The sequence below is a fragment of the Tigriopus californicus genome, chromosome 10 (genome assembly GCF_007210705.1).
Source record: "Tigriopus californicus strain San Diego chromosome 10, Tcal_SD_v2.1, whole genome shotgun sequence".
Classification (NCBI taxonomy): domain Eukaryota; kingdom Metazoa; phylum Arthropoda; class Copepoda; order Harpacticoida; family Harpacticidae; genus Tigriopus; species Tigriopus californicus.
Window position 1 is genome coordinate 5806634 of NC_081449.1, and position 16536 is coordinate 5823169.

General features: G+C 42.3%; 1 protein-coding gene across 4 annotated transcripts in view; it reads left to right on the plus strand.

The window, feature by feature from the left end:
* Positions 1 to 1322: 1322 nt before the first annotated feature.
* The window catches only part of LOC131888029 (rap guanine nucleotide exchange factor 2-like), a 51469-nt gene continuing 36255 nt past the window's right edge, over positions 1323 to 16536 (plus strand). Inside the window, exons 1-4 of one of the 4 annotated variants that reach the window (XM_059236806.1) lie at positions 1323 to 1698; positions 8697 to 9359; positions 9685 to 9812; positions 9883 to 9966. In XM_059236806.1, the coding sequence (XP_059092789.1) occupies positions 9261 to 9359; positions 9685 to 9812; positions 9883 to 9966 (311 nt within the window). In that variant the 5' untranslated portion in view covers positions 1323 to 1698; positions 8697 to 9260. Of the gene's footprint in view, positions 1699 to 3404; positions 3543 to 8696; positions 9360 to 9684; positions 9813 to 9882; positions 9967 to 11574; positions 11924 to 16536 lie in introns of those variants that run through there. The other 3 variants (XM_059236802.1, XM_059236805.1, XM_059236807.1) reach the window with 3 other exon arrangements.

Consider the following 16536-nt stretch of genomic DNA (forward strand, 5'->3'; position numbering starts at 1 on the left):
AACATATGCTGCTCATACTCATCATGAGTTAGCTATTCATGACTAGGTTTGAACCGGCAGAGAATCAAAGACTCGAGCTGATATGCACATGGATGGAATAGATGCGTCTTTTCTTGTTACTCGACTATTTATGCATGCATCTCTGCGAAATCTTGGAGCAACCTATTCATTCTCACTTCGTCTCATCTCAGGGTGGAAGCTCGCTCAAGCATCTACATACTACTACGCAACTTCGAAACCTGGATGGACGGATAGGGGTTGAGCGAACAACATTAGTCCTTCTTGTGCAGAGATTCCAAATGACCATTATTCCTATCTGTTCAAGAGGACTGAGTGCTAACATAATGGGCCGAAGGTCCAGTAAATAAGGGAAAGTCCTGCCACGGATTCCAGAGAGATGAATTGAACTATGAGTGTATTCAAGGTGCAGGGGAATTCTAACATAACAGGTCATTTCTCACTTTTGGGCAGGTGAAAACACCTGCAATTGAATCTGGGTGATGGATAAGGCTTCTCAACAATGCATTTTTTCGACGCTCTACACCAACTCAACATGTGAGAATTTGAACTATCCCTCTTGAACTATCCTTTTCTTTCGACTCCTGTCAATGGAGGGGAAAAAAAGAGGGAGGGGGATCTCGCTCTTAATTACCCCGATATTTTTCACTCTGGGTGTGATACTTTTATGATTCTGCCCTATAGCCATTGGCCATCCACCTGTGCGTAGATAAACTTGAATGACTTGAACTCTGAATCATCGCAAGTTGGACTTTTCATAAGATCTCCATACCTCTTTCGAGCAGGAAAACGGCATTTCACCACGGAACAGCCAGGCCATAGTTATGACTTATGAATCAATTCTCCCTCTAAATACGAGTGGCCAGCATTGTAAGGAGAATTACAAGAGTAAGCTACGCGCATACCCAACTACACCTCCCACACAAGTATTCACACACGCCTCCTTCTCCTCGGAAAAAAATGATACACAACCAAGAGCTGCCACTATCATTCTTCCCCCTCTGGTACTTTGCTCTCCAAAGGTCTAGTATTCAAGCACGGCCAGTGTACATACTAATCACGCCGGGACCCTGAATGAAGCTTCAAACCAGTCCGGCCTGGGCACCACCAGTTTTAATGCTCGAAGTGAAGGAGTCGCGGAATCGGCAAGAGCGAATGGAGGCGCGAGCGAGTGTCTTTGATAGGGGCCCTTAAGTCAGGCAAGATGGGAAAAGAGTCCCTTTAACTCGCGAGTCGGCACACCTTGATGTTCATTTGCGAGTGCTCCCCGAGAATCCCTCGTCTTTGAGACGGGATCAGTTGATGTTTCTCATTGCAGGATAACATAACCGTACACTAGTAGTGCAACGACTCCACCGTGAGGATATATACTTACGTATGTACCTCTGATGAGGGAACAAGTGAGTGTGTGTGTGCTATGAAATGTGTTTCAGTTATTTGAAGCGGGTGAAAATAGAAAGGGTGAAAAAGTGAGTCGAGCTTTAGAGCGGCTCAGAATTAATGTGCAACACGCGGAAGTTTCTTCTCGTTTGAGTCTCAAATTACAGTGAAACGGAGGCGGCAACGACCCAACTATCAAGCGAAGAGATCTGTGCCAAAATATGTGCCAAGTTGAGTGAACTTTCAGCAACACGCGTGATTGAACCTAATATGTTGATTGGATACCATCATCCACACATGGTGAGCTCGTATGAAAAAATCCTTTGGCATGTGGTCAGAGGATTTGAATGACTACAATGATCTAACTGTCCCTTTGGCCATGGCCAGACGAGTTTCACTTGGCATCCGAGCTCTACGTTAGGAATAGTTGCTTGCATTCTGATTGCCAATTATGAGAAAACCCAGTCGAGAATTCCCCTCAAATTCGGGGAATGTGAGCATTTGACCAGCCCTCTGGAAGCCGGAAGGGCTTCTCTATAATATCTATGCTACAGATCTTGTGGTGAAAGTATGACTTCATTCAGAGTTTGGAAAAACGTCTGATGAAGATCATTTTGCCCAAAAATTTTACGCCCTTCATCGCCAGTTAACAATCAAAATGTGGTCTCTTCCAGCCCCCCCCGGGATCCCCTTTTAAGGACGGCGACTAATCTGAGGCGAAACATGAAAATAGGAAATGAACAAAAGTTTTTTGGCAATCATCATCCCTCTTTAGTNAATAGGAAATGAACAAAAGTTTTTTGGCAATCATCATCCCTCTTTAGTCAGTCATCTTCATCGGGAAAGTGGATTTGTCCGCAGTCGACTTTCATCTTGGCTGAATAGACATGATTCCTTTGAATTGACGAACCTCGGCCCTCACGTCAAATCCTCTTCACTTGGTCCACCTGATTTATCTCCATTCAAAATGGCACGAACATAGTACTAATATCGCAATCATCAGAGTTTCACTCTCCTTGGCACTTCTCACCAATCTGGTGCTTTACTTTTGATCAGTTATTACAACAACAAAATTTTGGAACGAAGAAGACTGGCAAAAGAGTTGACACGTTTTTTCCTCAATGTCTGCAGAATCAATCGGCTCTTTCCGATCACCCCCCTATTTTTCAGCTTAGGAGTAGTCAAACTTCTGGTATTTCGAACACAACATAATCCTGGACGAGGAAACTCTTGAGCAGGGATGGCAGGAATGCTGAAGAAGTAGATTGCTACAAATTCCCATCTGAACACTTCTGAAGAATCTGTCACGGCCTGAACTATGATTGGGCCCTGTCGAGATGGGATCCCGGATTTAGTGAATCTTGACCTTCCATCATAAGGATTCTTGCCCCTTCTTGTCGGCATTGTATAGCTGAGGACTTGGTATTTAATCACGTCGTAAAACGAGCCGCAGAGGCAAATGAAGAGCATCACCGTCTTGGCCGACCGATTCTTTGCATTGTATTATCGTGGATGTAAATGGGCGGAATTGACTTTCATCATTGTATAGCTCGGTCTCGATTTGGTGGTGGTGGTGGGTGGCTCCCGAGTCAATGGTCTGAATGGAGAACAAACATCATTGGTTGCCGTTGTTAGTTATGTTGTGTTTTTGGCAACAGAGAGCCAGCCAGCCAGGCTTGGAGACGTGGGATGGGAAAATCGTGTGAGATATGGACGGAATCATTTACATCACTCCATTCACATATTGGCCTAGTTTTGTATGTGAGAGGGTGGCACGTGAGTGGCAATGGGCGATGAGCTTCACTCGACCATCTCTGATTCACCAAATGAATCGGGAATCTTGCATTAAAAATACTCACGGAAGTTGGGCGTTTGAACGGAGACGAAGAAGCCGGTGATAGTTTTAAAAAAGGATTGGGTAATCTCAAATTCGTGTCCCAATTTGGATATCGGGTCAATTCGGTAATAAGCCGGTCTAATCCACCGGAACATTAGTTTTTCTTCGGGCAGAGGTCAACTAGGAGCCCAAGCCTACTGATTAAGCGCATTAATCACATTCGAGTTGGTTGTAACGCTATTGTGGTGATTCTCAGCGCAAGGATATGGTTGCCATTTTAAAACAAAGATGCCAAAGATCGCCCATGGTAAAGGTGATCTCTTCCTATTTTGCACTCTGCAGCTCATTGAATTTAAGGTCAGGGTCTTCTTGCCTTGTCTTAGATGTGGATGTAATCGTTGCGTACATATCCCCATTCAATTGAGCTACTTGCGTAAATCAACATGAGGTTTTTTTTTTGCTTCTGAAATGTCACATGAACTAATGAACGGCCTGGGAATCATTTTTTCCTACTAGATGAAGCCAATTGAAGGACTTGCATGTCATTATAGCGCTCTCATATGGCTCAAATCAAATCCAACCATCTCATTTGAACTTCCTTAACTCGCATTGGTTGGCTGAATAGGCATTGGACAACTGGGAATCAGACGTGTTGGATCATCTTGGAATTAAAAAACGAAGGTTATAATGCTCTTGGAGAATTATTGGCATCACTTGTCATTGATTAGATTTTAAATCAGCTGAGCCAAGGGAAGAAGAAAGTGCTAACCGCGGTAACGTTATTGGCATCCAACTACTTATCTCCTCGGATCGACGAGCTATGACGGAAGAAATCCAGCTTTTTGCCCTTGGGTTATCAATTTGTAACAGAAGATCGCATTCTTGGGCTCAGCATTATCAGACACCGAGTGCAAGAAACACTGGGTGACCCAGGTCTTTTTATTGATCATGATCAGTGATAACACAATGATGACCCCAACTATTGCAGGGAGATTGGATTCTTGGAAAGTAGTGCTTTGTGCAATATTTGAGAGTACTTCTTGTTTGGTTTTTAGTTGACAATTTCTCGATGAACCAACCAATGTGAGTTGTTTGAGTACATATTGTTAAGTGAACCGTGCTGACCAACGTTTCATCACCATGCCCACTGACCGCGTTACTACGTGTTCAATGTCCACATCGAAATGCTCTGGTCATTTTGGGATCCAACTCAGCTCATTGATCGTCGTCCTACAAACTCAGCAGAGCTTCTCGTAATTGAAGTGGTTTCAAGGCAGTCAAGGGTCACCCTGTACTGACACTGCCAATGCATTTGAGCACGGTTTACGCGTACCTTCAAAATGGGAAAAGTAATTGTGGCCAGGTGAAGGTGCCTCTTATTACAAAAAATAATGCTGAAATCATTAGTTTCAAATTTGGAACTATAACCATCCATTTCAGCAGGAGGGAAGAAAGAGAGGAAGCCAGTAGTCCTAATGGGAAAACTGATGCTCAAATGGTTCCTGTCATTAGGATGGTCGGCTCCGAAAATATCAGGGTTGATCAGATGCAAACTCTACTGATGAAGTTTTGCTCAAGTTTCTTTTGAATGGAAGAATACGTACTTGGGAACGGTATGGGCGGCAGCAGGGGAGGCAGAACCAGTGAAGCAGTCAAGGTTAATGCTTGAAGTCTAATGATTCAATCATGTACAGACCATCAACTAATCAAGTGATGGGCATGTTTTACCGCCTGACATCTGCTGAGCGACGAACCAAGTCAGAAGGGAGGCCTAGGCAATTGCCATTCTGCAGCCAGCATAAAATGCACACTTGAACGTCATAGAATATTGCCTCATCCGTGTCAGAATTTCACTCATCTTCACTCCCCTCATAATCGGTCCTCGATTATCCGAAAAAGTAAATTTTTCATGGTTCGGTCAACGGCGTTGCATTGCAGTCTGTCTTTCAATGTTCGCATCCGTTGATTGGGTGTAAAATTTGCCATCTTTTAAGACCCTCGTTCCCGTAAATCATGATGAAGTTTAAAGCCATTTTCGATTGGCTCCAGAACCGTTGTTCTATTGTAGACTTGATGATCATTCAACAGGCCTCATTTGATGTTGTTTCCATTCACACTTCTTCTTTAAAAGGAAGTATGATTTAAGCAAGATCAAATTTGAGGCATGACAAGCAAGATTTGTGGGGCCGAAAGAGCTATTATGATTATGAGTCGCAGCTTGTTCCTCCGTCAATGATTACATTATGCTCTGGTTGTTCCCATTGAGGAGGAAAACTACGTCTCCTTCCTTGAAGAGATCAATGCAGTCGCAAAAGTCTTGTAACATATCTTTAAGCAGAGAGTGGTGGGAGACTGAATCTATTTCTTGTCCTTGGTGACATAGTCAATTCTATCAAAAGAGATCAGAGTTGTCGTAGTATCTGTTTATTCCCCTTGGAGGAACACCGTTCGGAGAAAAGTTCCTGGAGCGGTTCCAAAAGATTGAGAGATCAATGATGATATCTCCATTTAAGGCTGACAAAAGATATATTCATAAAGGTGGCCTCCTTCGTGGCTCCTTCTTCTGGCAAGTTCACTGCGGAAGTACTGGCGTCTGATTTGGGAAGGATAACCGCCAACAAAGCAAACTTGATCATCTCATCCACTGAAGGAGTAATTTGGGATAACCGCCAACAAAGCAAACTTGATCATCTCATCCACTGAAGGAGTAATTTGAAAGTCGTGAATTTCGATAATTGTCGTTTTAGTGCCTGCTTCTTCATCGTGGTCGTGTCACCGTCATGAAGAAGGAGGCAGACAGGCCTCGTAGAATGAAACCCCTCAAGTTGTTACGGAAATTGGTGCTTTATGATCTCGAGATTCTTCCAGCTCCCGCCTCGAATTCGTTATAAAGGGCCAAATTGTGATTCCGGCCGAGATTCAGCACAACTTTATCGTTGTGAGAACTACATTAGTTCTATGGAATCCCTCTTGAGAAGGAGTATTTTCCAAGTTGACAGCAAGCACACGGTGGTACCAGCAACACTGATCAAAAGTTTGCTCAAATGCCAAGACTGATGTTAAGAACAATTTTCATTGCTATGGAAATAAAAGGAACAACTTTTGGAAAAAGCAAAGGATACATAAGCTCAGATCAGCACAATAATCCACTTAAAAACTTCCAAGATTTTTTTTCAAAAAAAGGTACTCAATAGGTGTAAAAAAAACTTTAGTTAAGCATTCAATTAAAATTTCATCAACATCTGCTGAACAGACGCTTAGGTATTAAGGTTTAAAAGTAACATTTTAATGTTAAGAAAAGAATACTATGAAAATCAGGCGAGGTTCAACCCTCCGACCCTAGCACCCCAAATACAAAAATACAAATGGAAAGAATGAACATGCTCTATAGATTATTCTTTAACCGAAGTTCTATCAAAGAATAGATGGAACGTAACAAGAACTGCTTGTTTTAAGTGGCACCATTTAACTAATTTCAGCTTTTTATACAAATCTTCACGCAATTGATGCATTGAAAAAGTTAATCATATATCTTGGCAATAACTTGAAACACAGTTAAATCGTTCTTCGTCCTATCTTAGTGCCGAACGTCACTTTCAGTTTGCCACACCTAAGACTCTGCTAATGTATGATAATGAAAATTAAGGTCGATACATAACAAAGAGTACCTATAATAATATTGGTCAATTATGATTTGGAAAGTGACACTTTTGGCTATAGTTTAAGTGATCTGATATTACTGATCGGAGCTACTTTCAAAGCTGGTTGTTATCCAAAATTTTGTCCTTCAAATTTCATAACAAAGAAAAGAAAAACACAACTACCTACAAGTCTTGCCATTTGATCAAGCACTTAATCAGAATACATCACCACAGTGAACACTGAAGCAGCCGTGAATGGGTGGGTGAATGGTGTCAAGTCACTATTCAGGATCAAATATGAAACAAAGCGTGAGATCCTTTTCCTTGCTTCAAAGCAACCTCTACGTCATGAAGACTCATTTCAATCCATTTCCAAGTGGATGCTTGTCAACTATTTGGCATAGAACCCAACCCAATTAGAGCAGACAGGCCTGTCAGACAAATGTGAGAATCCTTTTTTCCCACTACTAGTCTTCTTCGTCTTCCTTATAAGACTTGACAGAACGGTTTCAATGCAATCCGGAATCAACTGTCCTTAATATTTTCAAGGATATCTACACATTGGGAAGATTGAGACGAATAGGCAGTGGTTCTGGTTGTTACTTTTCCGTCTCGATGTCGTCTTCCGTCTGCCAATTTTCAAGTTTGAATTCACCCAAAACGAGAAGGAACCGGGAGAGATCTATCAATTCTGCAAATTCCCAATGAAGCCATCTCGGTTGTTGGAGATTGTTGGAGCTCGTTCGTGGAACCTTCATTTGAGAACACGGTGATAAGATCACTTGCCGAATAGAAAGGTATCTGGGTAATGATTCGGTCATTTGTTGGATTTAAACCGACAGAAAGATCTTGCGATAGCTTTGGATTCTTCCCAACAACCGATGTGTAATCTGATTCAAGTGCAGAAAGTACCAAGTTAGAATCGCACATGTTCAAGATGAAGACGACAACCTTTGCAAATCCAGTGCCAAAACTGAGCGCAATGAGAAGTCAGTTCTATCAATTCCAGCTTCTTGGTCGGAATGAAGACGACTCTGATTGAAATTTCATGGTAGACGCAATGACATGATGAAAAACAACGATTTAAGGAAATGGCTCGTGCTTCCGATTTTCAGCACATCAACTTCCTCACACAATTTGCGGGTTCTCTCCAGTTTCTTCAGTGTACCTACAGTACAGAGGTGTGAGATGTGCCAGTGACTGTTCAATGCCATCACGATGACTTGACGGCTCGTGTTGTTTTTTTTTGTCGTGTAATCGAACCCCTGTTTAGATTTTGTGTCTCCGTTGCCGTTGTCGTGAAGTCGCTCCAGGGCTCTTGGAGCGATTCATTCATTGGAGGAGGGCCCCGTGCTCTTACCTTGGATGCACCTGAATACGCACAACCTAGTTTCAAAGCAATTATTAGACCGATATGAATATGTTCTCAATTTTTGTATAGAGGAAATTGCTACCTTGGACTTGCAAAACGCATTTGAGTTCAATCAATCGAGTGCTATGGTTACAAAATGCAAAGAACTTTTACATCCTGGCTGAATCTAGACGGTTGTCTTATGGTGGTCTTTGTGGTGAATAAGACACAATTTAATGACTAAGCGTCTGCTATGTTATGAAAAAGCTATGAAGCCGTGATTGAATGTGATTTATGGTTTGATTCGAGAAAAAAGACTTCTCGGTTAATTACCTATCGCTTTGACTATCATGGTGCAATGAGCTTTACGATCAACAGCTTGAACGCTTGGAACCTCTGTTGAATACAGTTCATTACCATGCGATACTCCTAATAAAGACATGCTATTTTAGGTTCATTTTATTTGCAGGATCATCCCAAAGGACAAAGGAAGTAGTCCCTGGCACTTTTCCATGAAGCTACAAAGACTGCCAACAACAAGACCGTGTGTGTGGAATATTCTATGACAATAATGGTTCAGCTAGAAAAGCGTTCAAATTCAACATAATTGGTGGTCACGAAACGGAAGTGGAATATTACCAATACCATTATCCACTAGAATACAAAAGATCATTTGATTGATATCAGCCCTCGGAGATTTCCTTCCATTGTGAGTTCAAGATCTGGGAAAAATGGTGCGCTCTTGACCTCCGGAATTTCAAGTGATTTTAGTGACCCTGCGTGCAGTGTTACCCCAGAACAGGGAAGTGATCTGAGTTGCCTTCCTCGCCCCATCATCTTCAGGCAATAAAATGTTTCCAAATTGGCTTTTACAACACTAACGACCCACCCCACACCCCTGATGAGACCTCCTCAAGCCACCAAAGCTCAGTATAAAGCTTACAGTGTTATGCAAGAGAGGAAACATTTTCTGTTGCGGATCATGATCAATAAGTGAATTGATCAAGGTTACGGTTGTGCACCAAGAGTGAAAATGATTGAGCACAATTCTTTGGTGAGCTCCATGATGAGCTACTCGGAGCAACAATTTATACACTCTTTAAGAAAAGAGCCAGATAAACGAAGCATACAGGTAAGCAACAATCAATAAGCGTTTATCCCCCTAGAAGTCGCAAAATATTTTAGCCTTGGATACCATTCCTTGGTGTTCAAAGTAAATTTCATTATGAAGTTTATTTTTCGACGATTGCCTCCAAGTTACCTTCCATAGCTTGAGATTAGGGCAAAATTTGAGCTTGACAAAAAACTAGTCAGTTTTTAAACGGAACGTATGTTCTTTTTCTCCGCAACCTTTCTGGCATTTCGAACTGCTTACTATCAAATGTTGTCGCCCAACCTCTTATAATTAGTCGCGATAAGATTTGCGATAGTAATCACGCAACCTTAATTCATTCCAGGAGTTGCAAGTTATTTATGCTCATCTCGCCAGCATTGAAGCACTATCCAAGCTTCGAGAATCTGCACTGAGGTCTCTTTGCACAATGGTGAGATATGAGAGACATTGCGCCAACGACATCCTTTACTGGTAATATTTGAGACGAACTTTTTTTCTATATACTTCCTAATTTTGAAATATCATTATGGATATTTTACAGTCGTGGAGAATTGGCATCATGTTGGTATATTCTTTTATGTGGAGCAGTATTTATTGACGGCCAAATGTTTCTTCCAAGATCAAGGTAAGCTTTCACTCAACCTCTCACACACATAAAGCCTATGTTCAGGCGTGACATCCTTGATTAGTACAGATTTTATCTTTGAACATGGACAGATACTCTTTTAGTGAATTTGATGAGCGTTTGCTATCAGGATCAGAATGAAGGTGCATTGTCTATTTAGTTGTGACATTTTCGAAATGGCAAGTCAATGGTGTGAGCCTTGTTCCAACTCCTAATTGGTTTTGTGGAATTCTTCAGTGCCAAACTTCGTCAAACGAGAGCTCTGTTGTACTGCAGGCTCTTTTGAGAATGTGAGATTGCTTTTAGTTTCACTCAGAGGCAAGAAGACAAGGTGCGCCTATTCTCATCTTCTCGAACCCAATTTGAGTTAGGCATGATTTTTGGGTGAGGTTTTCTCTGTCAATTTTCTCAAACAATGGCCAAGTCATCTAATGCATGTCGTAGGGATTATTCATGGCGGGGAAGTAATCCGTAGAAGCTATTTCGACGTAGCCACGCAAATCTAATTGCCAGGGAATTAGCGTGGAAACAGCAAGGCTTAGGATCGTGCTATTTTTCCCCACAGACCCATTTCTTCCTTGGGATAAATTTTGAGCACGTCTCTCTTCCTTTCATTAGAAATATATTGCTCGGACGAGTGGCATTTTTTCTTTATACGACGAAAACGCCGGTAATTTTTGGCATCAAGTTTCATTCACGTGGCCTCACAGTCAAATCCATACCTTTCCCTGGGCTTCATCAACGCATATGCCTTAGGTGTGGTTCAAAGTTTGGTGGTTTGCCACCATACATGTATAGCTAGATATTGGTCCCATTCCAAAATTCCATGGCCCGACTAAGTTACTCGCAACGTTGCTCTACTAGCCTGCATTTTTCACACTGCCTCTTCATGGAGCAACACTTCATGAACGAAACGACATGAAATGAGATGGCTTGAACAGAACACTTCTTCCACCACCAACCAAGTGATTTCGGGCAATTTGCTTCAGAGCCGCTCTTTCCAAAACATTAAAGTACTGGGTAGGCCTGGTGTGAACCGAGTTAAACAGGTTGATCTCTGACTGGACCCTTGCGAGCTCACGGGCTCTCAAACCTTTTAATAATATGGACGAACCGAAGCAGCCCTCGCCTGTACCGGCCCACCTCTTCCGGAAGGTTCATTCCATCCATACAGGCTCTCTTGGCTGGATGATGGACTTCTACGTTTCAGTCTCGTATTCCGCCATTTCAAACAAGATCAAGAAGGGCTTTCCAGATAAGTCCTTCAATACAGATGCACTCCACCTCCTTGCCTCCGCCAAACGACTTGTCCCTTGAAGGAAGGAACTTATTTTGAACCTTCTAGTTTACAAGGAGTGGCACGTTTAAGAAGTCCTGGTTTTAAACTGGTAGGGTCCACCTATGAACGTATGACTGACTCAGTACTTGTACCACACACAAACACACTCACATGGACCTACAGAAGGTGTCTCTGGAGTCCGCCAGGAATGAAGAGCTGGCTCATAGCCTAAGCTCACGGAGCTCGAACCTGGACAGACAGAAAGAAGCTGGGCGGGCGACTGAGTGTGGCGCGAAATACGCGAGGAATCCGAGTGAGCAGCGAAGAACAAGTTGAGTATGGACGAGAAGGAGCGAGGAACGCAGCCGAGCGAGTCTCGAATCAAGGCGAAGTGAGCAAGTCCTTTTCGAGTGGAGCGAGATTGGAAGTGTAGTAGGATCTATCATTGGTGAAGTGTCTCTTTCAGCTGACCTCTGTGCGGTTCAGTGCAATCAACAATCCAATTCATAGCTTCAGTATTTCTGGGTGACCCTCAAGGGTAAAAAAAGGCTTGGGGCCCAAGCCCATTCATACAAAGTGTGGGACTGTTTTGGTGTGGTCGTTTGGTATTTGTTTGTGACGTGTAGTTTGGTTCTTTAATGTCAACGATTAGGGTTATCCACAAAGTCGGCATTTAAGGTAAGCCAGTCGGATGAGTAATTATAAGAAGTATGTTTCCCAGCTGAGTTCTTTTAAACTGGCGGTTTTCTTGTTACGTGATGGGGGTTCCATTAAAACAAAAGATCCTGTGCAGAAGAATTTGTAATGGATGGGATCCATCCATATCCATATAATGGCATAAGAAATCATCGTCAAATTTAGATCGATTTTCACGCTAGATTCGGTTTTGCGAACAACAGGGAGTCTCCGGCTATGAGTGTATCCCTTGTTTTTGGCATGCGGTCGTTAAACGCTTTGGTTTTTTTCCCCTAGAAAAAGTGGCAGTCAAGGCCTTTCAAGCAATTTTGGTCAATCTAGCTTCCAAATTATCTCCTCGTGGTCGTGGTGGTCATATCTTGTGTCTCATTTCATAACTTTTGACCCAAAGGCTATCTGCTTATTCAGCCAAGGACCCTGGCTGGCTACCAATTGTTTTCTCGAGAGATTTTCTCTCATTAATTTACATTCTTTTATAAGCCTGCCAAGCTTGTACTAATTATTGGCCAACGTGCCCACTTCAGCCGCGCAAAGCCCCTCTAGAATGTGAAACGAACATAAATTCAGTCAGAAATTGCCCATGTCTTTTTGAGTTCTAGGACTAGCCTCAATTGGTGGACAGCTTTTGCAAATTGGCACGATGCAGGGTACGATAATAAATACCTGTTTGAAAAGTCGCACACCCGACTCTTCTATCGAACACCAAGATTTGTGCCACTATATCAACAAAAGTTGGACTGATATTCTTGTTTGTGGAAAGATTTGCGCCTTTCAATTCCTCTCCGTGCAAAGGAACCGCACAAAAGAGTCCGTCGTGGCAAGACATTACTGGGGAAATGGGGAAGTAATCCGGAAAGAATTAAACCGTGGAACACATTAGTGTTTACAGTTCACAGTGTTGGCTGGCTGGTGTTGGAAGCTCAGCTCTTGGATTCATGGAAACTTTTCCCAATCAACTCTTCCATAGTATTGACAGGCATAACTCTTGATCAGCGATAAGCCGTGTGTATGGAGAAACATTAAGTGGCGTCTGTATCATTTTACAAAACATCAAGTTGGATCCGGCGAGGGTATCTGATTGGTCCAATCAAAAGCTTGTTTCATGGTCATGATGACCAATTTTAGATTTGGTCGGTCAAGCAAAAAGTTGAGAAATGGATTCTTTGGCATTGACAACACTGAAGTGACCGTGGTGCAAGTAAACAGATATTTGGCTCTTGAGTTAATTGACCATCGCATTATGTCTAATAGGGTCTCTCAGCAGAAATAGTCAGACTCTAGTGGGATTCGAAAGAAGAAATCCTGACTTGGCAGAAAACGATCGAGATCGTTAAGACCGTAATTGTTTTTTGGGCAATTTCTCGTGACCATTATGGATTCCCTCCAAGTTTTGTGGGCTGTCGAACTCACCACGAGACAATTTACACATTGATAGGGAAAAGAAGAGAGAGAGAGAGAGCCTATCAAATACGTTTTCCATGCATATCATTTGAAAATCATGGAAGACTAATGAATTTCTGGATACTAGTATCCGAAATTTCCAACTACCAACGACGCATTCCACATTTTTGGGGGATAATGTTGAGTCTGCCAACCAAACATATAGTGGTTCGACAGTCTGATGAGTAGGTACCATTCATGGATGAGTAGAATAGTGTTTCAAATCCTCCCAGAACTTGTTATTGGTGGCCATTCAAATTTCATCTTTGACGAAGTAATCAAGTGTCCACCCACATTTCTCGCTCTAATTGAGACCGAGAGGTGGTTGGTTGTCCTACCCAACTATCGCTATATCATCCCCCAACTAAAGAATATCAACCTACATCTCAGACAGTCTCTCTTATCAGGTCCTCGACTCGTTTGGATCTTGATCGAAGTCATTTATATTGGCAAAAGCGGCTATCTTGGATCGTCTCTTTGGTTGGATTTCCCTAGATGTAGAGACCGATAGTGTCAGCTTCCATCCAAAGAGACTCTTGAATGCATTTCCAAATGCCTTCAATTCACACAAGTTTGCTGATTAACCTTGGCTTCCATTGGGTTCGCTTTTAGAAGGGATTGCGATACCGTATTGTGGTATAGAATCTCTTCGCAATAATTGAACTTGAGCATCTTTGATTTATGTGGAATGGGGTCCAGTTCGTCTCTTTCGTAATCTGTTCAAAGCATCAATCGACTGAGAAATTCTTACTGCTTTTGCGTCGACTCGACTCCAAATCTCGAGACCCTCCGTCCAAAAGTCGTGCATATGCAGGGAATGTTTTTCATCAATAAATATTGATCACGACAATAATAAGGCCAACCATTGGAGTTCGACAAAAGCTTGTAATAAGGAGAGCTGAAGTCGTGCTGGTCTTGTTGATCTCATAATAAAGCTTTGCCGAAAACCACCCGAATAAAACAAATCAGGTGCGTGACTACAGAATATCTGGTCTTTGCATGAATGGTAGGAAAAAAGAGTCCAAGTTGAAACTTCAAGCTTGGTGGGTGAGAAACTTGGTTGTCGGTGGTGAGCTGATTGAAAATCACTTCTCGCCACTAACTTTCTTCATTTCTCCTCATCACGACATTGGGGGGAAGTGGAATGAGATTGACAACCTTTTTCTGAGAGAGAATGATGCCCCTATTCCGCTGTTTGTGCGTGAAAAACCTCTGAGATGGAGCAATTAACTCTGGGTTCTTCATCTGCAATCATGAGAACACCATTTCAAAACGAGCTTGGCTGTAAACCTAGCCGGATAAGCACGTACCTCTCTCTCTCTCTTTATTGAACTCGAGTTTTGCATTTGGCTGTCAGTTGATCGATGTAATTCCAAAAGAACTGTAATGGGATCATGAAGCTTGATGAGAGAGCCCAAAGGAAATGTGATCAAAGCGTTAACAGGGTTTTTAGTCGGCCTCCTCGCTTCTTTAGATCGTGTCTCATTACAAAGTAGGTTGAGTGGTGGGCGAGGATGTGTACATTGAACAAGTACAATGCGCTAATGGTTGAATGTTTTTGGTAGAGACGTCCTGGGAAATGGAGAGAAAGTTGAGCGGATCCAATTGCCCCGTAAATAATTGCAGTTTGCCGATAGTTGACAATGCTTCTCGCCAATCATAGAGGGGCTTTCGTAGTTGCCAAAATCTGAATTGTAATCCAATCGGACATCAATTAGAAAGTGGGAATATTCCCAAATCCGTCATCAGTGGGTGTGAGACGAGATGAAAAGTTGAAAACGATCTGACATGAACGGTAAGGTTCACTTCAGTGGTGAAATTCTGTAATTTTGTTAGATGCCAGACCCAGGGTGGGAGGAAAATGGGATTTTGTACCAGTCCAGTCGGCTAAAATGAAAAGTAAGTGCAACGATGTCTTTGCAATATTGGATTTCAAAAGATTCGAAATTTGGTCGATCGCCTTGAACTACATGATCGTAATTCCTCGATCATTTGGTAGCGTTTTGTTCATCATGAAATGACTCGTTTTTTATTATCATTAGCTTCCAAAGGTCTACTACTACAACTACTACTACTGCTAACTTTCAGTGACATCATTGTAAAATTTTTGAATGCCATCGTCCTTCAGCAGGGTTGCCAAACACGTCTCACAGATGTGGAGCAACCCTGGGAGGGCAAGGAATGCCAGTCATGAGATCAAATAATGATGACTGGAGGAATGAAGAATGTACCATGTTTTTCCCTTTTGAGCATCTCTGTCCTTCTCACTTTTGGTCGTGTTCGGAGAATAAAAACCCTCATGCAGGGATACCAACAGCAATCCTATTCATTCCACGAAGACTTCTTCGGGCTCTGAATCGGCATTCTTTGGATACACCTTAGAACGGGGATACAGTCAATGGCACCCTCGTACTGTTTGTTGGAACTTCCGCCCTGTCCTTCCAATTCATCGACAGAAAATACATCCGAGGACATGATTTGGCTCATTCACTAAATTGCTCACGGACATTGCAGGCGCTACTACTTGCTTCGAGCTTGCGAACAATGTGTGTAGCTCCAAAATAAAGGGACAATGCTACAAATGTTGGACAGATGAATGATCAATCCGGTGAATGTCGTAAACGTAATGTGTTCCACTGACGATTGGCTTTATTGGCTACTAATCATATTCAGAACGAATCATCGGTAGTTTCTTCAATGAAATATTTCAGATCTTGATTGCATTTTGAACGAAATTCAAGGCTAGCACGATAAAATTTCAATGATGGTATGTGGTCAGAATGATTATTAAACTTATTTTAGCGTTTTGATGGCCAAATGCACAGGGTTTTATGCAATCCGGGTTCCAGAGAATCCATAAAAACATCGTATTACTAGCCAAGAGCTTCCTGGACGAATTACGGTAGATATTCCTCAATTTTATGAATGAGAAGAAACTGGTGGTATACGTACGTTATTGCAATTTCAAATTTGGGGACGGCGGAACTAAGAGCCAAATTTGGAATGCAACATATCTGTTGCTTAAGCACAGTCTGAACCAAGCCAGGAGCAGCCATATTAGCACGTAATTTATGCATTGCCTGTATGGTAATGATGGCGTGCGCCTCTGCCTCGGGCGCACAGAGTTGTCACTTTTGATTGAAGTTAGGTGGTGT